The sequence below is a fragment of the Falco cherrug genome, chromosome 4 (genome assembly GCF_023634085.1).
Source record: "Falco cherrug isolate bFalChe1 chromosome 4, bFalChe1.pri, whole genome shotgun sequence".
Taxonomy (NCBI): Eukaryota; Metazoa; Chordata; class Aves; order Falconiformes; family Falconidae; genus Falco; species Falco cherrug.
Genome location: NC_073700.1, coordinates 31,452,081 through 31,478,635, shown reverse-complemented (window position 1 = coordinate 31,478,635; position 26,555 = coordinate 31,452,081). Strand labels below are relative to the sequence as shown.

The following is a 26,555-nucleotide window of genomic DNA, read 5'->3' as shown; positions in this document are numbered from 1 at the left end:
GTGTCTAAAAATCCACTTAACCTGTGGGAGGAAAAACAGCTTCAAAACATTATGGATTAACAAAGCAAACTAAATCTGACACAAGCCCACTAAATGGACATTAAATTTAGAAGCTATTTTTCAACATTAATGAGGATGGTTGCATTTGCACAGAAGCTCTCCCAAGAGTCACCTGGTCCCAAATGCGGTAGGATGAATGGTTTGTGATTTCCTGAAGGACCACCATCATCTCAGCTCTTTAGCCGCAGATCTCAAATGTTGCTGTCTCCCTTACAGCCCAGCACAAGCTTCTACTGGTTCCTTCAAAAACCAGAAACTTCTTAGACGCTAACACTGAGTGAGCACTAAGCTACCTATTAATGCCCTTCTCCAGATGGCCTCTGCTCCAGTAGGAGTAAAGACCTGATACATTTTATACAATTTTATATTATTTATATTGTATATAATATATTATATATGTTTAAAAATATCAAAAAGTGTCAAAATAAGTGCTTCCAGCAACACCCCCCAGATTTCTGTATTCTCTGCAAAAAATAACAATGTTTCAGCTTTAAAGTCTCCCAGGCTTGGTACTGTTTGTAATAATGTTTGACCAAGGACTAGGATATGTTTCCATTCTGCAAACACAGCAGATAAATAACCGCCCTGGGCTGTACACTGCTTTCAGCAGAACTGCCACTGCACTCAGCAAAAACCACCTTGTGTTCTGCAGAGTCAGACTACATCCCCACTCGATGGGAAATTCTGTCTCCCACTTTCATGCCTCTGTAATGTGCCCTTGCTTTGTATTATTCTTTTAAAGCATCTTTTTTTCCTTAAAGAAATCTCTGACATTCTCTGAATCTCACCTAAAATTAATCAAGGATGAGGAAAGTAAGATCTATAAATAAAACTGAAAAGACAATGCCTTGGTAAACATTCTGATGACATATATTACTAGTATAACACAAATCATTACACAAAGAAAAGAAATTTACTCCAGCAGCTTATTTTTAAAATTTTAACATGTGATAAATAGCATTGCAACTCCTAGGTAATGCACAGCAATATCCAGATAATCATATTTTCTGTCACTTCTACTTCAGATTATATCAGTCTTGTAATTCCACATACTTTGAGTGTCGTCTTTTCGGATCTCTGTCTATTACTTTGATGGGTGATGGAGAAAACCCTACATGCAGATCCATATAGCAGTGAGCTTCCTAAGCCAAACACAAGAACAGAAGCATTCTAGGGAGAGAGTGGCTTGCCAAGACAAACAAGTTCTGCCAACATTTTAACACCACAGAAGGTCAGTTAGGTTATAATTAAGTCTAATTACCATTCTCATGAATTGCAACATCTTTTCACTTGAAGGCACTTAATGCCCAGAAAAGGATGAATTTTTATTTTATATTTTCCAAGAATCAAAGTAATGAGAAGTTCTAATCTTAGCTTTAAACCTGAATCATCACGTACCATCATAAAGAAAAAAAGGCATTTCATCATTAAAAGGAAGACATTTGTACAGTTTATTCTACCACTAATACTTCCTCGTTCCTGCTTTTCCCTATTCCTCTGCAGCAATTCTACAGGTTTTCTTCTCTTCTGTTCAGTACCACTCTGTTTTATTCATTGTTCCACATTTTCCTTTTCCTTCTCAGTTTCATAACCTTTCTGCTTCCCTTTTTACTTTAGCTCCCTATTTTTAATCCCCTACATATCTTCAGATCTTCCTCTCTGCTCCAGCAGCAAGCTGGAGAACCTGATGGTAGACTTTCTTCTGTTTCCGCAGGCACGCTGTGACTGCTGCATGAGACAGAACTGCACTGGGAAACCACCTGAGCTTAGTTCAGCAAGGGAAAAAGGTGAGATAACAAGTGGGGAAGCAAAGACTTTTTTTCCTGCCCCTTTCCTTTTCCCAGAGGTCAACAGAAAGTGAGAGAGGAAAAAACCAGGAGCTATTTGGCTGCTTCTCCTCCATCAGAAGTGCAAAACCTGGTGCATGCTTGTCCTGGTCTCAGTCAAATGAGAAAGCAGCTGAAAACCCTGGGCTATCAATGTCACCCAGCTCACAGGGGAAACCGTCAGCACCCTCAGGTCTAGCTAGGGGCTGCAGTTTGCTAGCTGGCATCAGCTGCTGCTGCACGGGACCATCCCATATGCACGGGAAAAAAAGCCTCTCAATTGCTAGGATGATCCTCCAATAAAATGATAATTTGACCTCTCTGGAGGCTGGCAAAGCATCAAGGACTATTTGTTTTTAAACTCGAATAATAAACCTGGAAAACTGGAAGAACTGGTCAGCTCGTAGCACGCTGTGCCCAGCAGTACAGAAGTTTACAAAGACCCCCGGCAGCAGGGGTACCCATCGGCAGTGCTATCAGACAGCCACATGCCTTGGTCTAGCCTTGCTCTTTGTGCAAAGCATCACTCAATCTAGCTCTGTTGCTGCAGTGCTGGTCCTAAAGCTGTCAGGAAGGGCAGTATGCAATTAGCGGTCCTGCCCTCAGCACACTGCATGCCTTACTCCCTCTCATCAATGCTCTCTTCATTAACTCATCCCTACTAAAAGAATGAGGCACGTCTTTCTGAAAGTCACCTTGTGCCTCAGCAAAGAGGAGTGCTGCCTGTGGGCTGCATGCTACTTCCATTTTATTTTTTTAATGGGACATAAAACCCATTGCAGAAGCAGGGCTTTCTAAACACAGGACACTCACCCCCCCTCCCGCCCAAAACACTAAGTTATTAACTGTGGTTTATTCCCTCCAAGTAAAATTTTGCTACTTGTCCCCGACCTTACTGCCTGAAACAGCAGTTCTCCTGGTGAAGAATTCCACATGCCAGAAAAGACTACTCTGCACTTTGAGTGAACTACTACCTCTTACAATACGTATGACCTACAAAAGAAGTTTCATTTTCCCTTGCATATCAGAAGTCTAGATGTGTAAGAAATTCTCTCACTGAATTTTTCTTTCAAAGTTATCAAACAAAATTCCACTAAAACAAATCCAGTATTTTCCTGTCATAGGCTAAAGCCTCATAAGTTTGTGCTTTCATACTGCAAATAGTCTCTTAAGAAAGAAAAATGTTTCAGTTACCATATGGTACTTCAAGTTCCACCTGTCCTACGGGAAATTCACGTCATCAGGGAATTAAGATGCCACTTAGCAACCCTTATGTCATGTAAGGCTTTTTATCGTATGTGGGGCAAACCATAAATCCACAGCACCCTTTTGTTTACCTCCAATTATATTAATCTCTTGCATCTGTAAGATTAGTTCATCCTCCCACATATTATTCAGGCCTGTAGTCTACAAAAACATGTAGACTGAAATCCTTGAGCCAAACCCCTTGAAGCTGCTGGGGGTTTTGCAATGGACTTCCAGAGCTCAAATTTTAGTTTCTTTTCCCCAGCTAATATATTACTTCTCTGATTACTTTAAATCCACTTGTTTCTTTTTCCACTTTTGCTGGGTTGAAAAAACATTTGAGGTGTAAAAGGATTAAGCTGTTTTTCTGTAATTTACAATGGTGCAAGACGGTCCCAGCACATTTGGGGCTAGAACACTGCTGTGGTTATGTTTGCTTGGCAGTTCAACATCTTATGCCTATCCCTGTTAAGCCTACAAGATTCAAATTGTCTATTGCTGAAATAATCCCTTACAACCTATTGCTGTACATACAGCTCTTGGACTCTGTGTATTACAAGACTAAATGACATAGCAGGTTTACTATTTCAAGGTAATTTGGTACAGGTTAAGTGAAACTCTAGAGCCAAATTGGTTCAAATATTAGTTCAAATACAGCTTCATATTCTTTCACCTAACAAGGCAAAAATCCATATGGGTAACAGTGGAATAACAATCAAAAACCAACAGCTTGTTCCTTTGCTTTCCAAACCTGAAATCCATTATCTAGAGATCCACCACTTACTAGCAAACATACCAGAGTATAGTCTGAGCAGATGGTTCAAAGCTAGCTGTCAATCCATTTGCAGTTCAAAACAGTGAACTGCTCCAGCTGTTTTCCAGATCAAAAACATTACTGTCATTTTGCTATCGCTGCGTGCTGAGGGTTATGTAACAAAAATGCACATGTCCCTCTGCCTGGAATGCAATTAATTTCCTCCCTCCCCACTGAGAGTGGTAAGTAACAATTCAGACAGTCTGGATGCTTCAGTTTTGAGCATGGCCAGAGATGCAACCCTGGAATTATTCCACGTGGTAACCCACTATTTGTAACATGCCATGTCTTTTGGAGGTCCTACAGACAGGGTATATTCTGTAGTTTGGAAAAAAAAAACCCAAACACCATCTTCCTGTTTATATATAATCTCTTACTGTCTGTAGGGTACTATGAATGCTTTGCTGTAGTTCTTTAGTTTAAAGTTCCAACATAAAACACAGTCTATGGTTAAGTATTCTGAGTAAGTGCACTAACTAGGCAAAGTAATTGCTTCCGATCTGAAATCAGCTAATATACTTGCTGTATACTTTTGTATGCAAAAATAAGGCATTGTACACTATTAACTTTAAAACAGTACATAATCCCATCTCAACTTACAAAGATCCAAACATCACGCAGGATGTTAAAATCAGACTCCATAATGTTTAACCACTTGATGCAATTCGCTTATATAAAGAGAACAGTTGGAACTCCTTTGCTTAGAACAGCGCACTCAAACAAAACTAATTTCCTGAATGCAATCTTTTCTGCAATGTGAGTTTCATCTTTATAAGCGCAGCTAACCCGGTGATATTTATATATCGACTAAAAGTTCTTCAGGACAGGCGCTGTCTTTCTATAAAATGTTTGCACCATACTTAACATCTCTCAGTTGTTCCTGTGACACAAATACAATGGGGTGATCAACTGTACGCTAGGGTGTCAACGGAGATGAAACATTAACTTAGTACTTAACTACAGCAATTTCCTTTAATGTGTTATTACTTGGTTCAGCTTGTTCTGGATTTCTGGCATTGTTTCCAGGTCACTTCTGTAGGGAGCACCTGCAGTGGTTTTACTGTTCTTACCTGGTTAAATAGGCCAGAGCCAGCTCAGATCCCGACGGCTTTTTGGGCTGAACTTTTTTAGTAGAGATTCCAGCTTCCCTCATCAGCTGTTTTTCCTTCTTCTTGCGCTCTTTTTTTAGTTTTCTTTCCAGTTTTCTCCTTTCCTCTGCAGTAAGTTCTTCCTCTTCTTTTGCTGCCTGAAATAATCAACATTTGATTAAATTGTTTATATTTCTATAGGAAAGTGAACAAAATATGCATAGATGCAATTGAAGGGCACAGGTAATATTTAAAACCAGAAGCTTCAAGTTCCATAGTTCTACTGTTCACTATACTTCCATCACCTCTCTACTCTGCTCAAGTCACACAACTGTAAATACCGCACTTCCAGAAATCTATTTATTTATCTACTTATATTAGAGAAACTGCCTTCTATAGATGATTGTACTGTTCACAGCAGTACAGTAATCTGAGCACCTTATTTATAGCTATGTATTAAACATCATATCTAAAATTTGTTGTGCTGTTTGTTCTCCCATACTCAAACCTGAGAGGGGAATGTGAACAGCAGAGACTGTTTCATAGTGGAGGGAGGGGGAAGGATTTTTTTTTATTATTTTATTATTTTTTTTTTTTTTAGCATACGCACATTTAAGTGGGAGAAATAGGGTTTCCTTAGTTTCTGGGGCTGTTTGTTGTGTAACGTCACACTTCCCTGAGCTGAGAAAACCTGTCTGCCACACAGGGGCTTCATCACCATTATGCCAAAAGGAGATTTGGGAACTACCACCTTCATCCAAGACGTCTTGGAGATCCTTTAGCAATCTTGGGTAAACATATGCACGATCTTCAATAAACATATACACATATATTCCACACAGGCTGAAATTTCTTTAGGTTTGCAGACAGAATAGTTAATTATTCACGTCTAAAACTATATTGCTGCAAATATATGTGTAAGTATACCCCAAAAGGAAAATAAGTATTTCATGTACAGATGAAGAGCATTAAATAGATACGCTGCATTTAGCAAGGAAAATCCAGTGTGAGATTACACAGTGTAGAAATAAAATGCTGTTCCATAGCAAGATGAGATTGACTCCAGGGATTCCTAAATGTCTAGGAATTCCTATCTTTCCAGGCAACAGTCTCACTGAATCGTTAAATAGCAACTAAAAGCATAAAATGAAACGGCCGCTGGTCTAATACTAGATAGCTGTTTCTTCAATGCCCTCGCCAAGACTTCCCTGAGAGATCTACTCTTTACAGAACCCTAACTACTCTGATGATCATCATACACAGACCTTCAAAAAACTGTAGACAAAATAGATTCTGGCTATCCAAACCCCTGTGTACCCCGGGAAGCAGAAGGCATTTGGACACTATGAAGCCACCAGTTCTGTGCAACCTCCCAGTAACAATGGAGCAATGAAAAAAGTAAGAAATTCTGCAGACAAGACTCTTACACTGTGTTTTTCTTGCTTCTAGGTATTTCCAAGTCCAAGACTGAAGGAGTGGTGCTAATTCTTAGCTTATATGATAGTTACAGATCCCACATGGTCCCAAATAAAACTTTGATACCTTCATCCTGGTTTAAGGAACTGCTGCTTTCTTAGCCACCTCCATCGGTCAGACACTGGAATAAAATGCAGGCTAAAGGTATGCACAAGGACCACTTAAATCTCACTTTCTCTTCCAAACAGAAGAATTTCCAACAGAAATCCAGTAGCAAAAATACTAGAAGCATTAGCTTTTCTGATGAGCTCAGGGTTTTCAGCTCCTGCTTGCTGTACTACTCCCCTACTATCACTTATAGCCAACTCAAAACTGCAAACATTGACAGACTTCTAAACTACAGGCTCAGATTGGAGTAGGTTGTCAGGCTCGCATTTTTTTTACCTAAACATATTCAGCACCTTTCTGTAAAGATCATTTAAATATCCTGCTCTTGACATTTAACAAGAAGAGATAGGGCTGTGGGCAACACTGTGGAAACAGTGTTTGCAGTAATGTGAAATGTGATAGAGGTGTTGCCCAAACAGTAATGATTTGTGAATGTCTTCATTACTTAATGCACTTCCTCAACAATTGTACTGGGTTTGTTAAGACAACCTGGGCAAGGAACAGATTCCTGTGAAGCCAGGCTATATTTATAAGACAACGAGGTCTCTGGGTAGGGAAAAGCCACCCGCTGACAGCAGTGGAAATGGCATGGATGTAAGGTGGCCCAGGAAATGTCTACCTTACCTGTACACAAGTGGACTTTGAAGCAGACTCCAGTATGACAAGACAGAAAAATGGGAGATTGCATGCAAGTGTTTGGTTGAGTTATTTAAATCCGTAATTCTTCTGCTCAAAATAAAGTACACTTTCTGTTCTGATGTTTCTGCCAAATCTGCATGTCCCTCAGACAAGTACTTGAGGTATAAGCTGATGGAAGTGGAGTATATAGAGACAAGTAAGGCAGTCTGGAGGAGCCACGCATGCCTACAGCAGCTGTACTCGCATCTCACATCCCAAGGCTGGGGAAGACAAAGGAGCCTAACTGCCACCAACATTTCCAAGATCAAGAATCACATTCACAGAGTGGACTTGATTCAGATCCAGCAGCTTTACTACAGCATCGTACTCCCCAGCAGAGTCCTCTGCTGAAGGGAACCCACAGAGGTCAAACTGAGTGCAAAAGAACGCTCTTCCTCCTCTCCCTGCTCCCTCCTCACCTGTCTGAGGAATCCGTAACTGAAACTGGAACGCACAAGGAGATCAACCGCCTTATGGAAAGTGGTTAAAACCACTTTATAGTGTTACATCAATTCATGTTAGTTGAGTGCTTTGGAATGAAAATCCAGACATGGTGCTAAATAACATTATTCTTGCCAACAATCGAGCAAAGGATGGCTAAACAAGACAATACCTGAACACAGTCTTATTTGTCAAAGACACCTGCTGAGGGCTAAACATTCGTTCAGTGTCAATTCGCATATCATCTAAGTTTACTCTGACTCATCCTTCCAACTTTGTTTTCAGAGAGAAAAAAAGGGGCAAGAAAGCAGAAATTAGAATAAATAGGAGTGGGACAGTAAAGAGGATTTGCTTTCTTTGTTCAAAGTACTTTTTAGTTAGTTTTACGGAAAAGCCAGCATTCATGTGCAAATACATGGGAAAAAGCAACATATGTTGCATTTGTATAGAAGACATTTTATAACTCATGCTGAGAATAAAATAATATTTAGGGTGAATGTAGGTACGTAATTGTTACACAGGAAACAACGTTTTCATTTGAAAAGCCACCCTGGTACTTACTAAAATAACAATCCAGCCACACAAAGCCCAGGAAAACACTGAGGGTGGTCATTTATAAAGTGTTTGTAAAAGATTACTACAGCAGCTGTCCAACAGACTACACACTACAGTTAATCTTCTTTTAAAAATAATGTAATGAATTTGTTTACTTTTCTGTGAGCCATGAAGCTTTCAAATAAAGTGACCGTGGCACATCATTAGAGCCAGTCTGATAAAGAGGCCTCCGCTTCTTCATACTTACAGTAAATGCATATCTCTGTACCTTCCCTTCCCCCCAGCATTCCTCGCATTATCAAAAAGCTTTTTCTCCCTCTCCCCAACCGCTCCATTAAAAACAAAACAAGTTGCTCCCTCCCTGTAGGTCCCAACATAAATACTGAGTCCTAACAACATTTGTTTCCAGCACCGCAATTGATGCACCGTGGGCCGTCTGAAACAAGTGCATTGTTTTCCCTGCGGGGCTGGTGCTGTCCTGGCCCTGAAAGAGTCAGGATTTACAGCTGGAGGTACCTTCTGCCGGCCCACATCATCACCCGAGCAAAACTGGATTCATCAGGCTTCTGTTCGGGACTCCCAGCACGCATTCTGTGAAAGCGCTCACAACCTTACAGCTCCAACAACTTTTCTAGTTGCAACTATGCTTTTATCCATCCATGTCAACTTGATTAATCTAGTATATGTACCACAATCTGTCCATGACTGATTTAAAATTTGAAAGCCTGAAGTTTTAAGTGCTTTGTAAAATACCTACATTTGGTGGTATACTCTCCACTGAAGCCGAGCATAGTTTTATTGCAATCTGGAGGAAAAAACCCACAACCAACACCAACCTTCCCAAAACCTGGGACTCAAAAGAAAACAAAACTAAATGTTTCACTAGAATTTAAATCCTAGCTGTATTTATTTTAACTTGGATGACCTCTGTTATGATACTCTACTGATGCACCTCTCCTTTCTTTAAATCAACAGCCTTACTTTGTAATTTCACTTTCCCTGAACCTTATCTTGAATGTTTCTCTGAAAGATGTGTCCGAAGTCTTTGAGCCATTTGGATTAAGAGTTTTAGCATTCTGTCATTATTTAAATTCAAAAATCCCAACCAACAGGACTCCATTGTTTTGAGGTCATAAATATTCCATGTTGTCTCCTTCTATATTTATAAAGTGACATCACAATTTGTAGTGCTACAATTTAGTCTTAACTACAACATAGTGAAGTCCATATTTGAGTGTGAGAGACACTTGTTTATTGACGTGATAAATTTAAACCACATGCATACAGCAAAACACAACACTTGCTTATTTGCAAAGCCTGCTGAGAGTTACCACACCACCTTGGATCATGGGCTCATTAGATCTCAATCTAAACAAGGTCAGGCTAGGTCAGTACACTTGAATGAATGACCTTCAGAGGAGAGCCAGTGTTTTCTTGTGATTAAGGAGGTGGGAGTCTTCTACTTGGAAACTTTCCAGAGGGCCTGAAAAGGTGCTAAAAGGGATATTGCCACTGGTTGCCATATTTTAAGTAAAAGACAGACCCCCAGATTTTTAACACTTATGCTCATAAAAAAACATGTCATTTTTGCAATGGAATGGAGATGTAAGCTCAGACATCTTCAAGTAAATTCCGTGTCCATCCGCAAAGTGCTATGACTGCCAATACAGTCCCTTTCACCAATGCCAGTTCTCTACTACAGTTTTGGAATTGTAGGTAAACATAGTAGTATACTGTAAATAGTCTAACGTATCTGACTCAAAATACATGGCAGCTTCAGTGGTGGCAGTTTTAGATACCGGTTAAATTTTTCCATTATTCTTTGTAATCCAGAAATACTGCATAAATTTAAAGCATTTTGTAAGTGATTTTTAGAAATGAGCTTACCCGTCATAAAGGGGGAGCCATCTCAAACTAAAGCATTTAATAATGTAAGGCAGTCCTGCTAAGCAATTCGGAACAGAGAAAAACTGTAACTGCAAGAGAAATTGGAAGAAAGATGTACCTAAAACTGGATCTCTTGAAGATATCCGACCGCTTTTTCTGCAACGAGAGTGGCAAAACCAAACATGTCTAGTTTATCAGCAACTGCATCTGCATAAAAGCCAGGGGACTACAAATTGTAATAGCTGGGCAACCAGTACCAAGATAGTATTAACAGCACAGTAATTGTGTTATGTTTTAGCAGAAAAGTGCATTTTTAAGTTTGTTTCCAGATTTATAGTTACCCAAATGTCCTTGACTACCTCATACTTGAGTAGAACTGAAGACATCATCTCAAAATTTCTGTTCCTCCTTGCTCATCACTGTTTCAGAGACATTTGCATCCCTAGTTGTCTGTTGCCAGCACAGCATAAGGTTGACAGAGTCAGAAACTGAAGAATTGCCGCAATGAACAAAATACTCATAGATTACAAATCTGCCTTTGGGATTCGCCTGTGTAGGTCTGAACTTTCCGCCTACTCAGGGTTCAGCTTTGCTGCCAAACCCATAGCAGTAACCACAGACCAAGCCACAACACCAAATTTAGTATTTATTAGTACCAGTGAATCCAGCTCCTCCAAAAGCCAATAGACTTTTATCCTTTTCCGCCAGCACAGCAACACAAGTCTGTACAACAGCAAAGCAAGCAACATCAGAAATTCAGAGGAATAAATTACAACTTGACTAACAGCGACAAACATAAAAAGGGTGTCAAATTTTTGAACTCCAACAAAAAAGATGGGGAAACAGATGATACAGCTTATTTCATAGTAGAAGCATAGTATCGCCTTGTTTGTTCATTAAGCTCATATTATTGCATAACTTTTAATATAGGAAAATGTCAAAAGGGGCTTTGTTCACTGACCAAGAGCTGACGAGGAGCTACCAACCTGTCATGTAATGGCTTCTGCTTAAAAGTAGTCTTTTGCCCCCAAAAGTCCCCATGCATGCTATCAGCACGCAAAACATTCTATCTTACATAACAGATATTAACCCAGACAACTGGCCATCTGCCAGCTTAAAAACAAAAAGCAAAATCTATAAACACAGTTCAAAACCTACAAAGAAGAAAGGCTGCAAATCCTTAGATGCAAAGTTCATAAAAGAAAGATTGACAAATGATTTACTGTCTGGGGCTTGCCAAAGAACCGTGCTACAGCTACAGCATTTGCATAAAATAGTTCACAGCCATATTGAATTTAAGTAACTATTTTCTATCATTTAGCACCTTAGGAAAAGAAGTATGACCACAGAAGGCATATGAAATTTCATTACCATGCAGAAAGCAAATTTTGAATGAAAAGTAACATTTAAAGAAGCATACCTCCATATAGCATGTCTGTAGCACTTACAGAGGAAGATTGTTTTAAAATTACACATTGCTCAAAGAAAAAAATATACTTTTTCATAAAAGCTAGGTGTTTTTAGAATCTCAGCTCCTCACAACAAAAGCACTGGGAATAACTTACATTAAGTTGATTTGCAAAGGTTTCTGTAGATGCAACCAAGGCATAAAAGCCTCAAACAAGTTCTGCAGGAAGCCAGATTAAATAAAAACAAGCTTTTTACCTTTCTGATGCAGGAAAGGATTCTTTCAGTGGTTGTGTAAATATTTTTTTTTAAAAAAAAAGCATCCCTGTGTACACAGCTATAGTATCTCACAAGCACAGGTGATTAGGTAGCACCTTAAATTTGCAGCTGTAATTTAGAATAGATGCACCTTTATTAGCTTGAAACCCAGCTTAATTTACAACTATGTGATCTTTACATGTTTTGTAGATTTAGTCAATTCTGAAGAGCACATAACATGTTATCATTAGAACTGCTGAATACAAAGAAATTGAACAATTTACTAAATTAAGTGAAAGTATTTATAGGTGCACAGAACAATACGATTTACAAAACCTAGCTTGTTGAATTCCACTTTATAAACCATTTGCTCCTAAAAAATACATACTGTAGCAGATTAAGTTCTAAGGCATAAATTAGTTTCATATTTTATTTCTCATTTTTCTCCACCAGTATCGGTCCTGACTACAACAGAAATATTTAAGACACCACTTTGACTGCAGGCTTGGGGAATGCAGTTTTGCTTCATTTGCAACTACAGCACTGCCAGGAATTTTTACATATTTGCTGAAGGATTTTGCTTACTCTCTTACCCTTAATTAAACCATGTTAACCAATCAGGAGAAGCTGGAATTTAAAAAAAAAAGGAAACCCCTCGGAAATCATTTGTATCCACATCCCTGTGGCTTACACACAGCCCTTTTAACCCCTCCCCAGAAACACACAGAGGAATTTTAATAGGAGCATGAGACTGTCGCAGCACTCATTTCCATCGCCACCAAAGTCGTCCCCTTTAGGGGTGCTGACAATTTTTCCAAAGCTTAAAAAGAAAAGACATTGGGTTGCGAGAGGAGGTAGTAGCAGAGCACTGGCTGTTTTGAAATCCTTGCTGGAGAATTAAAAAAAAATAAATAATAAAAAAAATAAAACAACCCCAAACCACGAGCTCGATCTCCTCCAATGAAAGAGGTACCACAGGGTGTAGGCAGGTTGCCAGGCAAGCTCGGCAGCGTGACCGCACTGCATTGAGTTTCTTTAATGAAAGCCAGGAAAGAACACATTACACAGTGTTTCTTCTGAGAGCCAGCTAGCCTCCAGTGATTGAAATCAATAAAAACAGTCGGCAAGGGGCCCAGTGGGGGAAGAGAGAAATCTCCACTACAGCATTCAGTTTGCTTTCCACTTTCTCCCTCCCCCCTAAAGTTAAAAACTCTGAAGATCACCATGACAAGCTACTTCGCTTCCAGCGCTGGGAAGACGCTGGTGGGGGTTTAAAGGAAGCAAGCACTTTCCTTCGCCTCCCTGCCTTCGCTCTCCCCCCCGCGCGAAGGAAATGAAAGGCTTGTTTGGAATTTGAATCCCGCCTGGAAAAACTTCATCGGACAAGTGCATCGTTCTGCATTTCAGGAAAGGGATGGATTTTACAGTCGGAGCATGCTAAAAGGTGAGAGGGGAAAGAAAAGCGGCAACTTGATTCAGCCAGAGCCCACATACAGGCTAGGATGTCCACCACAGCAGAGGGAACCTCTGAAGCTGCGGCAGAACTGCAAGCAAGCGCCTGAGATTGGCACAATCCACATCCTAAAGCAGCCGAAACAGGGAACACGTGACCGACACACCGACCCAGGTAAGCAGAACCCGCTTTTAACGATTCTCTGTACCGCGTCCAAAATCAGAGCGAGACCTTTCTGCTTCAGCCTCTACAGATTGCCCCATGTCATCCCTCGTTAACCTCAGGCAAGTTAACACATAAGCTTGACCCGTCTTGTCGGGCCACTAATCCTCACAACTATAAAACATGCACAAAAGCCCTTTGTTTACTGTTTTTGCGTTGAATTTGCTAGTTGACAAGGTAGGACGGGGCCGTTAAGTGCAGCCCCTCCAGGAGCTCACGCTCCCAGTCCAGGAGGGCCCACTCAGAGCGAGGAAGCACGGCCGACACCGCACGCTGGAGCTGACTGTGATCTGAGAGAGTGCCAGTAATGAATTTCTAATATGGTCCATATTTATCTATTTTATTTATGTATTTTAATCACCATAGCAGCCACATACAGCACATACTTGCACCGAGTTCCATGTGCTGATCTGTAGCATGAATTACAGCAACTTGCATGCACGGGGGGCTAGCCTGTTTTGTCAAAAAGAACTTTGCAATGACTTGTTGATACAGCCGAGGGGGATTCCTGGACATTGTTTAGGAATGACCAGCAGAGGTTTACCCAGCATGTGTATGTTCTGCCATTATCTTAATGCATGAAGCTTTTACACAGATATTCCTATAAAAATGGGAAAGACACAGATCACAGCTGCAGATCACAATATGCTTCTCAAGTTTTTGGCCAACTTCAGATGATTTATCAGGACTTCAGTGAGACATGAAGGGTGAAATCAAAGCCTGCCTTCTGCAAGGCAAGCAAAAATGATGATGGCTATATTTCTTTTCCAGCAGTGGCAGGAATTCATTGGAACAGATAATAAATAGGTGCCTGTGGAGCAAGGGCAACCATGCTTGACCCTCCATGCTGGTCATCATTACACATTGACAGCAACACACACACACTCACTGCCGGAGAGGGCTAGGAAGGGACTGGATGCCTCCTCTTCCACTCACTGTTTCGGCACCTCATTATCCCAAGCCTGTGGGGTACACAGTCTGGATGACTCTGATGGTAGATAGAGAGAAGAGACTTAACTTCCCAGCATCTCCTTTATTTCTGCACCAGCAGGCAGAATGCAAGAATTTAGTATGTCAAGTGCGTAAGTATTTCTGCAGGTGCGATGTTGCACTTTCTTTGGAAAACACAGCCTTTTAAGGGTGACGTCGTTATTTTCACATCACGTGGAAATGACCCACACACTTGAAGAGTGACCTGGAGAACACCTCCATGACCAGAAGTAAGGGACTGTTATTTTTTGCACATAATTTTAAGCTCAATTAAAACATGAACTGTTCTGATCAAGCTATGAAAATAGCTGAGGCAGTATTTAAATAGTAAGACATTTTTATGCTGATTTTATCAGTCCAGTTTTGAACTCTAGACACAAAAAAGTCACAAAATTATAGCTGAAGATGTAATTAAAGAACAGTAATTTACAATGAAAAAGTAAAGTTGTGATTTATAACACAATACATCCCCATATGAGAGTTTGAGCATATCCACAGACCCGCAATTTACCTTTTCAGTATCTGCTCCGTGTTTTGCCTCCCCCTGCACAGATCCTTTGCAGAAATGACAGCATCTTCATAGTTCAGGAATCACAGCAACCACTCCCACACCAACTGACAAGTCTGTTTTGCACTGCTCTTGGAGCTAAATTTATCCTTATGCAGAGGAACTCATTCAAGTCTTTACTTAAAATTTCAAACAAGGAAAGCTTAGTGGAACTCGGACAATGCATATCACTTGTACCGACATTCTCAAGCTCAAATGATATTCCTCCCCATTATCCCCTCAGCAGAAAATATAAGTATTATCATTAAAGCAGAGTGCAGGGTATTTTTGTTCACAGTGATGCATTTTTCAGAGGCTAAGTGGTGTGAGTTTCCACAGTATTTACTGTTAATGGAATGTGTTCTTTTCAAACGTGCAAGAGAGGAAAAAAAGGTATTTTCTCATTCAGAAGTTTTGACCAAATGCAGCTATTCTAGCAATCATACCACACAGCAAGACTTGGCAAAGTTTTTCAGTCATGGCAATGTTATTAAAGCAGATTCCCTGGACTTCAGACTCTTCCTTTGGAGTATGGAGATCCAGAAGAGTCCCATGTCACTCTGCTGGGTTGGATACAACAAAATAGAACAAACAGGAGCCAGTTTCTCACATTTCTACTAGTCTTAATAGTTCCATGTCATCAGCAACAATCACATTTTCGGCATAGTCAAGAGTTCCTAACTGTTCATACCAATTGTCCCTCCAGCAAAATATGTTGGTAAAAGGGCTTTCTGAAAACAGTATATAAGGCTTTGTAACAGTCAGCAAAGTAGAGGAAATGGTTTTAAAGGTGGAAGGACATTTTGTTTTAATCTCACCTGTCTAAATCTTTATGAAGGGAAAGATCTGGGATTCTACAAAACAAGCTGAATGGCTATTCCAAAAATGCTGAAATTCAACAATAAAAGTGCAAACATCAGGGTCTGCTAAACACCTGGATAGCCCATCTTGAGTGATATGTAATACTTGTGCCTGCACTGGTGGAAAAAAGAGTGCTGCCCTCTGTTTCAAATGGACATGATCTGATACTTCCGCAATACTGTAGAGCTTCACGGTTTCTCCTTTCTGACTTATACCAGTGGTTCATGTTCACAGTACTGGATTCATTCAGCTGAGTATATTTACTTTGCTCAGTCTCAAATTGACAGCTTCTCTGTAACGTACCCATTCTGACTCCAAAATGGAACATAATTAAACATACAGTTAGAGAAGATACATTTTTTTCCCCATCTATGGGAAAGACTAATGAAGCAGAAGCCTAATTATTAAAAGAAAAATAAATGGTTATCAATCTCTGGGAAAGGTGGTTTTCCTTACAATTCAAACCGGAATTCTTATGATTGACTTAGGAAGACATATTTTGTTAAAAACAAAAAAGCCATCAAAACCCATTAAAACCTTCCTACTTCTTTACCAAAAAATTGTCATTAGTTTCAGCTTCAGAGTCCAACAGGATGTATAGCTAGATGAAATCAATGTCCTGGTATACAGACACTCTACTTTCAAATCCTCTATATTCTCCCAGACCTCAACAAAACTTCTATTCATTAATTTCTTATAAATACAACTAGCATCACTTGTAGTTTGTTATACTAAGATCTTCTAGAAAACTTAGCTAAATACTCCAGAATATATTTCATACACATATTTATGTATACACTCAACTGCACACACATACATAGGCGGGAACTTGCAATTTTCAATTTGTGATGAACAAGAACCAAAAGGAGACCCTCAAGAAAAAAAAGTATGCAGGATTAGTTTCTTTAGCAGAATATGTTCATTTCATGACTTAGCAACCCTCAGCCCTAAAACAGACACACACAGCAACACCCAGAACACAAGCAACCCCTCAACTGCTCTGAACATTCATACCGTGACAACTGAGCCTAAGGGTACCAACAGCTTCAGCTCATGCCTTGCCACTTGATTTGCTTTACAATAGAATAAATGCTTTGGGAGACAGAGAACTAGACCCTAATTTTGGTTATGAAAAGAAACATACCTTAACACAAAATAAGGAATTAATGTGATGGATATTACAGATTTCTATGTTTGACTTTATGCCCAGTGATAAACAGAGATGGGTGATCTACTGTGACAATTAATTTCTGTGAAATGATTATTCTTGTAAAGATATATAATTTCCATGAATAGACCTTTGAACACCTGTATGCAGAATCTGAACTTGTTTAAAGAAACAAGTACTATAAAGCTCCACTTGTATCTCATATACAGTTCAGTTTGCACTGAAAATCATGGTTTAAGAAGTTTTGCCTCAAGAAGAAAGGTAAAGGAATGATGTTTCTAAGACCTGGCATGAATTACATTAACTAGCTTTCCTTCAGGTCTGTTTGCTGCTCTTCCAACCACAACAATGAAGTGCAAGTAGTACCGTCTCATTAAACATAACTGGTAGCAAGAAAGAATCTGAATATATTGACAGTCTGAAATGGTCTCCTGAAAGTTCCTTAAGAAAATGCATCCATATTTTCAGCATTCTGAAAGTCTCTGAAATTGAAGTGCAATCCATTCCCAGATCCTATTTATTTAGGAACACTTTACATGCTTGCTGTTCTTGTGAGCTCCCTGATAACCCTACCTCTATGATACTAACTCTTTAAGCTCTCCAAATTTATCACACAGTCCCAGAATACTGAAATGACATCTGGTTTTTATAGCATCAGGTGTGCCCTCATTATGATTTTGTGAGGCAGAGCAGAAAATTGAAAAACAATTATGATTTAAGATCCTAAATTAAAACCTGTTGACTGTTTAGTAGAAATACTCCATAAAACCTGTTTGTATTTCAACAGACCACACTGAAGGATACCATTGTAAAAGCAGCACAAAACAAGGTGCTGGTGGTGTTTGCTTATTTTAGAATAAAGGCAACTAGCAAATTACCTTAAAATAAAATTGTATTATTCTATATTTCAATAATAAGTAGCTTACACATATTTATAAAATAAATACTATCATTTACCTGGATTGAATTTACAACTCATGTTAGTTTCAAAATCAAGCTTTACATGCAGAAGTTACATTTTACACCTTTGATAAAGCAAATATACACACAACAGAAAATGGCAGTTGCCCACCTAATTTTAAAGTCAAGTATTAAATATATTGGATAATTACAGACAGAACAACATGCAAAATACAAGAAAGCATGGACTGACTCACTAACAGGAAGACTAAGTTTACCACATACCTGTTCTGTTACCACGCAGTTTTGCAGGGATCAAAAGAAAATAAAATTTTAAGGTAGGAACAACAAGCAGCTGCTTCATTGCACACAGGGCAGCACAGCAAAAAGCACTGGTGATGGCCATTAGAAAATGCAGACTGTCAAAGGTAAATGTTTAAATTGTCAGTGAGAGAAGAGTCAACATTTCCATAGTGCACATGGGATAATGGCCAGAGTGGGAATAGATTGCAAAGCTTTGAAAGTGAAGTAGTTTATGCTTGGCAGAAGAAAAGGAGAGCAAAGGAAGAGAGAGATTAATAGCAAATGGAAGGTCCATCTCAAGGGAAATTCTGATCTTCAAGAAATTTTTAAAAAACTTAACTAGTCTGGAAGAAAGCCAAGATGTCTGAATTATTTTTTGAATGGCAACAGAAAAGCTTCCTGTTTCTTTTTACTTGCAAACAATACACCACACTTTGAAACAGAAAAATAAAACTAAAATGAAAACTAAAACAAAGATTCTATCATAACGGGTCATTCCAGTATTATCAATGTGCAATGAGAAAGCAGGTATTTAAAATTAAATTAAAAGTCAAGATGTTTCCTAAAACACTCAAAATTGCAATCTCCAAAAGAAAAAAAAATCAGTTTGACAAATAAGTGTTCTTTTTTTTCCTTTTCTTTTTGTTTAAACTTTCTTTAGAGATTAGTACTTTTCCTTGGAATACTCAGAGCTAAAATCGTACTGGAAGGTCGTAAGGTAGAAATGGAGAAATGCCCCCCTGCCAGTGATGCAGGCAGCACAGTTATTGACACGTGGCGTCAAGGAGAACAGGGAACACTGGAAAAGTTAGAGAAGCTAGGAAAATCAACACCTGTTTCTCTTTCAAGATAGCAAAGACAAAACATTGCACTTCCTGCACAGGATTCTTCTGGATTCTCTGAATGGACTCTTCATTTATTTAATGCTTTCATAAGATCTGTCAATGGTCCTTAAAAACTTCTATTAATTGACTCCAAACATGCCAAAGCGGTTTTGAAGCACTGACTTCCCTACCACTGTACATGACTAGCCAGGCATCCAGTAACAATACGAGGTGTAAATTCATGACAAATTCCAACTTTCAGGTTATAAACAGGAGCATGATTCATACTTTTCCTGGCTTTGAAAATGTTTACCTTAATTTTTTTTTGGTACTTCTGCACTCAGATCTTGCTATGATTAGACTTGGGATACAACTGGAAATGTAAGATAATGATCTGATTCATCAAACACTCTTGACAACTTTCATGATGGGAAGTATGGGTCATGTTGGCAGTTTTAAGCCGAACTCTGCAACTTGCCTGAAGTAACATAAATTTAAACCAACTGTGGAACTTCCTAGCTTAAAAAATTCCTAACTTTCAGGCACGTGATCAGCACAATGTATCACAGAACTACATTTTCTCCTTTCATACAGTATATATTTGTTTTTACATATATAAACCCAAATAGGTTTATAGCGCCTAGAGCCTCCAACGTGATAAACATACCCCAACTATTTTGTTTTCTGTACATTTTTGCATGTCAGCTCTTTTGCAGGTTTACGTGTCTGCCCTACATAGCTGCAATTAGCATGGCCCAATGTAACAAACAGAGCTGACAGCTATTGCTTTCTGCATCCTGCCCAAAGACTTTTGCACTCCCCGTACCTTGCAGGGAGCCCTCGGCTCAGGAAATAGGGCAACAATGCCTAAAGCCTCATTGGACTTGAAAAAACATACACAACAGAGTTCTTCAACAAGGTGGAAACACCACTTAGAGATCGCAAAAAAACCAGCAAACAAAACAAAGAAGAAAAAAACCCAAACAAACAAACAAACAACAACAGCAAAAGAAAAAAAACACCAAAAACACTTAAAGAGTTAGCCACGATGCTGTTCAGTCCCCAAAGGTGATACAGCTCCTCTCTTGCTCTAGATGTGTCACACCAAAATTTATGGATTTTGAAGTACCTGATTATCTTAAATCTGCCATACCTTATGAACAGTAAGAACAGAAAATGTGAAATAAATACATGAACTACCCAGACAATATTCCAGACTTTTCTGCACACAGAACCAGCAGGAAGGCCTTGAGATGACCGTCGTGCAGAACGACGATAGACCTGGGCCCTACAGTTTCCCCGCAATGTAACGCTGAGCTTAGCTGCCAGAGGAATTCTGCAGGAAAGAAACATAGCAAGCAAAATTCCACGTAGTAGGCAATACAGTTTGCATAACATTTTTCAGCCCCCAGCCAATAGTTAATTTAGGGAATCTGAGAGTTCGGAAAGGTACCGTACTGTGTTTTAACTACTGTAATTAACATAGCTAACAGTTCTAGTCTATGCTTTCTAATGGTTAGATGGATGACTCAGTTCCAGTTGCAGTCAGGCCTTCTAAGTTCTGTGTGTTTTTAAGCATCAGCAAAGCCTTCTAGTACTACACTGCTACGCTAGGCTTGGCCAAGGGCAAGATATTGTGGTTAGATCACATACATTTGTTTATTTAATGACTAATCTGAGATGCAATTTCATAATTACTTTGAAGATTTCTGCCGCCACGGGAAGGCAGCCATGGGACTTATTCTAATGACCAGCGCAAAGAAGAACAGTGATATACACTGGAGAATTCAAACAGCACACAAAATGGAGAGAAAAGTATAAACTCTACATACACGAGGCCCTCACTGGCAAAATATATAGAATGTTCTTAAGTTGACAGTTTTATAACTCCAAATGGTTTTGCAAATGAAATCCAAACAAAAGAGCAGAGATGTACGTTAAATCACTCAGCAATTGCTGCTTAGAAAAACCAGCAATCACCAACTCCAGCAAACAAAAAGAGTTGCTTTAAATAAGCTTAATGAATGGAAAAAATTTCAGATTATTTGTTGTTGTTCTTTCAGATTTATTTTTCTATATTTTTGAATCTATACACATAATGACACAGTTCACCCTGACAAATACCATATAACCAGCTATCAATCACATCAACTTTTTATATGCTGAGAGAAGTCAGATACCAAGTGATAAAATGAGTTCAGGCAGAGGGCATATGTTAAGCAGCTGTGAGTCCGTTTAAGCTGTCTATATGCCTAAAAGCTTAATGCCATTACACAGAGCTCTGATTTCTTCCTTTCCTGCTTTACACTAGAATATCCACATTATATATAATAGAAATTATTAACTTACTGGAAGAAATACAATCACACAGTGATTGCAGGAGTACAAACAATATGCTTATAAAATAGATGTATATTTTGCATACAGTAAAAGATTACACAACCAAATACTTATCTGTCGGCTCTAAAGAAAGCTTTACTTACAAATAAAAAAATATCAGGTAATAGCTTCAGGAACAATTTAAACCCACATAAGATAGCACTGCTGCCAAAAGACACACTCTCCATTTTCTCCCGGCTCTTCCCTGTGTTGGCCCAAGTGTTTGTACAGTTCTGTAAACTCATCTGGGTTAAAATTACCTCTCTATCCCTCCCCAAAGGTTACTTTAAAATCAAGTCAGTTCCTTAATTCAATTCACTGTGAATATTTCTGCCAGCAAAAAGAGGAGGTGCTGGCAAGGTGGAAGCAAGTGGCTGTGCAGCTTGTGGGATCCCATTTTTTGCAGCCTCTGGCTGAAGACACCATTCCTTAAAATAAATCTATGTGTAAAATACATAATGTTGCTGTGTGTGTCCTACCTTTTATGTATAGCGATGACGAGACTCAGCTTGCCAGCTCTCAGATTATCATAGATCTTTTGGCATTTGCTGCTTTGTAGGTGTGCCTTGCATTGCATGGTTTTGGGCTTTCAGTTCTTTCCCTCCAATTTCAAAATGACAGTAGAGGCCTGGTAAAGGCAGAAAACAATTTTTGCTTCTGAGGGCCTGAACTCAGGCTATTCCCATGAAGCACGAAGGTATGTCAGTCACCAAGAGTCTGGTTCTATTATGAAGACTGGCGACTACACTTCCAATGACGTCAGTCAGAGGCTGCAAAAAACTAGACAAAGGAGGCAGCAGGGACTGGGAAATATTTTAGTAAAAAGGAACAAGAAACTGAAGGGAGTCAGACGAATTAATGTTTATATGCAGGAGGGAACAGAAGGAGAAGTGAAAGTACAAAGAGCAGGAATATCTGGTAAGTGCACAGAAGGACACTGCGGGGCAGGAAGAAGGACCCCATGGAGCAGATGGGGTAACACAAGGACCAAAAAAAAGCTGACAGATGTGCTAAACCATGTGAAATACCAGAAAGGCAGAGAGCAGCGGAAGAAAGGGAAACAAAGGCAAAAGTAAGCACGTGAGAAAATTGAGGACATACAACCCTCGAGCACGTAACATGAACAGAACAGCTGCTGTTCTACATTTAGAGAGATGGTCAAGAGTAAAAATGGCATCACCCCAGACAAAGCACAGGACAGAGCAGGTAAACAGAAACACCTCAAAATGGAGAACAGGCAGCTTTCCCTGCTTATAGGTCAGATATGGATGCTTAATGTTGAGTGCAGAACCTGAAAACATCACCCAGAAGGCAGCTACTACTCCTCAGTTAGGCAAACAACAAGGTAGTATTTTTAAACATATGATATCCAATTTGTGAGTTAACCCAAGACTACCAATAATGTATGTATCTATTTTTATTATTCATAATGTGTCAGGCAAGAATCAGTCTATTGGGAATCCAAAAGAGTTATTTTTCCTTCTACACAGAGGGTAAGCATTTGCAATAGGACCATAACGACATGGACCAAATACCCTCACCAGGGATTTGATAATTTTGATAAAGATATTTTTCTTGCTGACACAAGCAAATAAAAAAAAAAAATCAACAGATAACCAGTATAGCAAATTATAAATGTTTACAGTGTACAGAACATACATTTTCATAATATTTATAGTATAAAAGAGAAGTCACCCTCTGTTCTTCTTAAGTGAGGTATATATTCGGTTATTTTCTCCCTTTAGATGGTGTTCTCTAGCTGCTAGAGCCATTACTCCTTGAATTGCAGTGTTTAACTGTTCAGCATATACACTGACTTCCTGCCCATCAAAAACTGAAGCACAGGCAGGAAACAGCCAGCCAGGGAAAAAGATAGACTCCAATTGGAGTTGTCAGGCTTTCCAGCCCTCTCAGGTTAGAACTGCAGTGAGAAGATGCTGGTTAGCTTCCTGCATTTTAGAATGAGCGAGAAAATCCTCTTCAACTTCCTGCCTACCCATCAGTGGTCAACAAACACATCAGAAGCAATTTTTTGCCTTTGTTGCAAAAATTCACAGGTTTTCTTGCTAATTCTGGGATGGGTAATGGTAGCAGTCAATTATTAAACCGCTCCAATAGTTTCACAGATGATTATTGAGTTCAAAATAAAATTTTACTGTTATTATTTAGCTAACAAACAAATGCTACCATCTAATAAAAACCCATACCCGTAACTTTATTAAGATATCTAATCTAATAAATGAAGTAAATTATCTTCACATACAGTACAAATAAAAATGTATGACAAGATGTGGTCAAGGCAGTTAAAGATAGAGGAGAACAATACGTGTTGTCATTCTCTGTCCTTCCCTTTGCATTTCTTCTTGGAGTTGCATCACGTCTGAAGACATCATTCAGATCTGCAATTACTGAAAGCAAGCAGCAGTACCCTTTTAAAAGTTAAACTCTAGCAGCCTTTTAAAAAGGCTCATAATTATGCAAACAGAACACACAATAATCACTGATGTGTGTAACCTCACAGCGTATACACTGTGATATGCTAACTACGAGCAGAACAGAGCAGAGCAATCATAAGGATCAGGTCAGAACTTGAAATCTTACTGCAAAAACTTCAATTTGGTCCACTTCAAACTCTTAGTCATAGAAGCATGCATAGGAAGCATGCAAAAATGTATTTTTACATGCCTATGTGTCCCTGAGTATACTTGTGTTATTAGCTACTTAGTAAAAAATCTAACAGTGTGGAAAAGTTCACAGCTGCTGCTTCAAGAATAGGAAGGGGAATGGTCTCTAATACTAATGATTTAAATATTACCAGGATCTTGAGGCACAGCTATTGAGATAGAAGGTAATCAGACATCTAAATCAAACACCCTTCAAAAAAAAAAAAAAAAAACCAAAACAAACAAAAAACCCCCAAACATTTCCATCTAGGATCTATTTTTATTTAGTGTCAGGACAGAAGACTCCTGCCTTCTGAACCCACCCACTTAGAAATGTGTTTATCTCAAAATCAAATTGATGTTCAACTACCAAGTTATCTTTTTGCCTAATTTATAATTATAATTTATGATTTTGCCTAATTTGCTAATGTAAAAGTAACTCAGTGAATCAACGTATCTACAGCAGAAGTAATAGCTTCTAAATAAACTGGACACACTGGTGTGCCTTTCTCATAAGCAAAAGGGTAAAAGAAAATGAGTAAGAACTTCCATAGTTTATGGGTTTTATGCAGAACTAAAAAAAAAAACCATCAGTAAATAATCTGGCTTTGTAATTTTACTCAACTTTGCTGTAAAATTGCTTCATCTTAGAATTTTGTTTTCTCATTTAAAAGTTACATACAGGCATATGAAACTGACTTCACCCAATACTGGCAGACTAACAAAAGACTGTAATTTTAACTATTCTTTATATTTTCAGTTCATTCAGAAAGAAAAAAAAAACAACCAACCACATTACCAGCATTATACAGCACTACAATTTGGCTGGTCTTCCCCTAGTGAAACTACTGAATTTAAACATGCAGCTGCACTATTTTTCATGAATGCACACAACAGTAAGAATTATCCAAGTTGCAAAAACATTTGCCTGACTAATTTTCATCAGAGAAGTCTTTTATTTTGACCAAAGTACTTAGGGTCGTTGGTACAGAAGTAATGACACAGAAGAGTGTTCAGGTACAAAATGTCTAATTCTTCAAACATTAGGTTAATTTGTTTTCTAAACCTAAACCAATATTTGATCGGTTGGACAAATATTTGAAATGCATCTGGCTAGTTACCTATTTAGAAAGAGAACAAATTTATTTAAAAGGACTTTTTCCCCTTCAGTCACCACAGAACAAAAGTTAGATTGAGCTCACAAGATTTTAAGACATTTTTTAATCTGGTCTCAAATTAGACCCCTCCTAACAGATTATTGCTGTAAGGACACTAGTGGTACATAGGAAATGCTTTAGGAACAGGAGTGCTTTAACAGGAAAGAACAGGTACTCTCTAAGAACTGATAAGGCAAAACACTCTTTTATCTATTATTTAAATAATAGCAGAGCTAGTTAAGGTGTAGTTTTATCTTTAATGTAGGTACTAGGTTTTACCTTTGAATTAGGTATTAAGTATGAGCTGTCTTTCGTGATTATTTCTGCTGTAAAAGTAACATCTGGAAGAACCATGATGTCTTCCAGTCATGTCCACAAGTAAGGTCTGTCCTTTTGTTTAAAAGAAATATTCAGCCTCTATTCTCCTTCTAATTCCCTCCAAGCACATCTATGATATTCTTAAACACGTTTCAGGTTGTCTCCACCTGTGCAGATGATCTCTTTCCCCTCATGTCAGGGCAAAGATCAGTATCCAAAGAACAAAAAATTAAATTTGGTCTCAGCCCAAGCCTTGAGATAGAATTTTACATTGCAACAAGATTTCATTAGAAACAGTCTTGATGATAATAATCATATGAAGGTGAGACATGGTGTGGGGGCACCTGAGCAAGCAAGGGGCATGCAGAAATCTGGATCCTGTCCCCACTCCTGGTCCACCAGTGCTGGCTGCAGGCGAGGTGGCTTTCTCCAGCTAGGCATGGAAAGCCTCCCAGAGCAGAGAGATTCCACACCCTCCTCAGGCAGCGTGCTCTGGTGCTTAATTACAGTGAAAAATGTTTCCCTCATATTCAGCTATAATGCCCTGTTTCACTTCATGACCCTTTCTCACCTTTTCCCACTGTGCGCCTCAGCAAGGAGCTTGGCTCCAGCTTCTTGGTGACCTCCTCCTAGGGAGGGGATTTGGCCCAAGTAGAAAAGGAATTTTACATCAGTATTATGCTACTATTCTACTAGAAAATTTTTATCCATAATATTTAAATAAATATTCTTTTGAATAATACAGTACTCAAATATTTTAAGCACAGATCTAGAATATTTCCACAAAAAAAAAAAAAAAGATGCAGTTAATAACATGCAGCTCAGGTACTCCCGAAGCTTTAATAAAGTGCAGGTAGATGCTACTGCTTGCCAAATTTTGAACCAGAGAACACCTATTCTTACTGCAGTGGAATACACCACTATACC

The 26,555-nt window shown here is 38.9% G+C and overlaps 2 protein-coding genes across 8 annotated transcripts in view; one reads left to right on the top strand and one right to left on the bottom strand.

Moving 5' to 3' along the window:
• The window catches only part of C4H7orf50 (chromosome 4 C7orf50 homolog), a 135,780-nt gene that overhangs the window by 23,967 nt on the left and 85,258 nt on the right, over nucleotides 1-26,555 (bottom strand). For 5 of the 6 annotated variants that reach the window (XM_055709274.1, XM_055709277.1, XM_055709278.1 and 2 more), the window contains one exon: nucleotides 5,016-5,191. In XM_055709274.1, the coding sequence (XP_055565249.1) occupies nucleotides 5,016-5,191 (176 nt within the window). Of the gene's footprint in view, nucleotides 1-5,015; nucleotides 5,192-21,594; nucleotides 21,751-26,555 lie in introns of those variants that run through there. The other variant, XM_027803943.2, reaches the window with a different exon arrangement.
• The window catches only part of GPR146 (G protein-coupled receptor 146), a 57,068-nt gene continuing 43,157 nt past the window's right edge, over nucleotides 12,645-26,555 (top strand). The window contains exon 1 of one of the 2 annotated variants that reach the window (XM_027803942.2): nucleotides 12,645-13,470. The gene's annotated coding sequence lies outside the window, so the exon portion shown is untranslated. The remainder of the gene's footprint in view (nucleotides 13,471-26,555) is intronic. The other variant, XM_027803941.2, reaches the window with a different exon arrangement.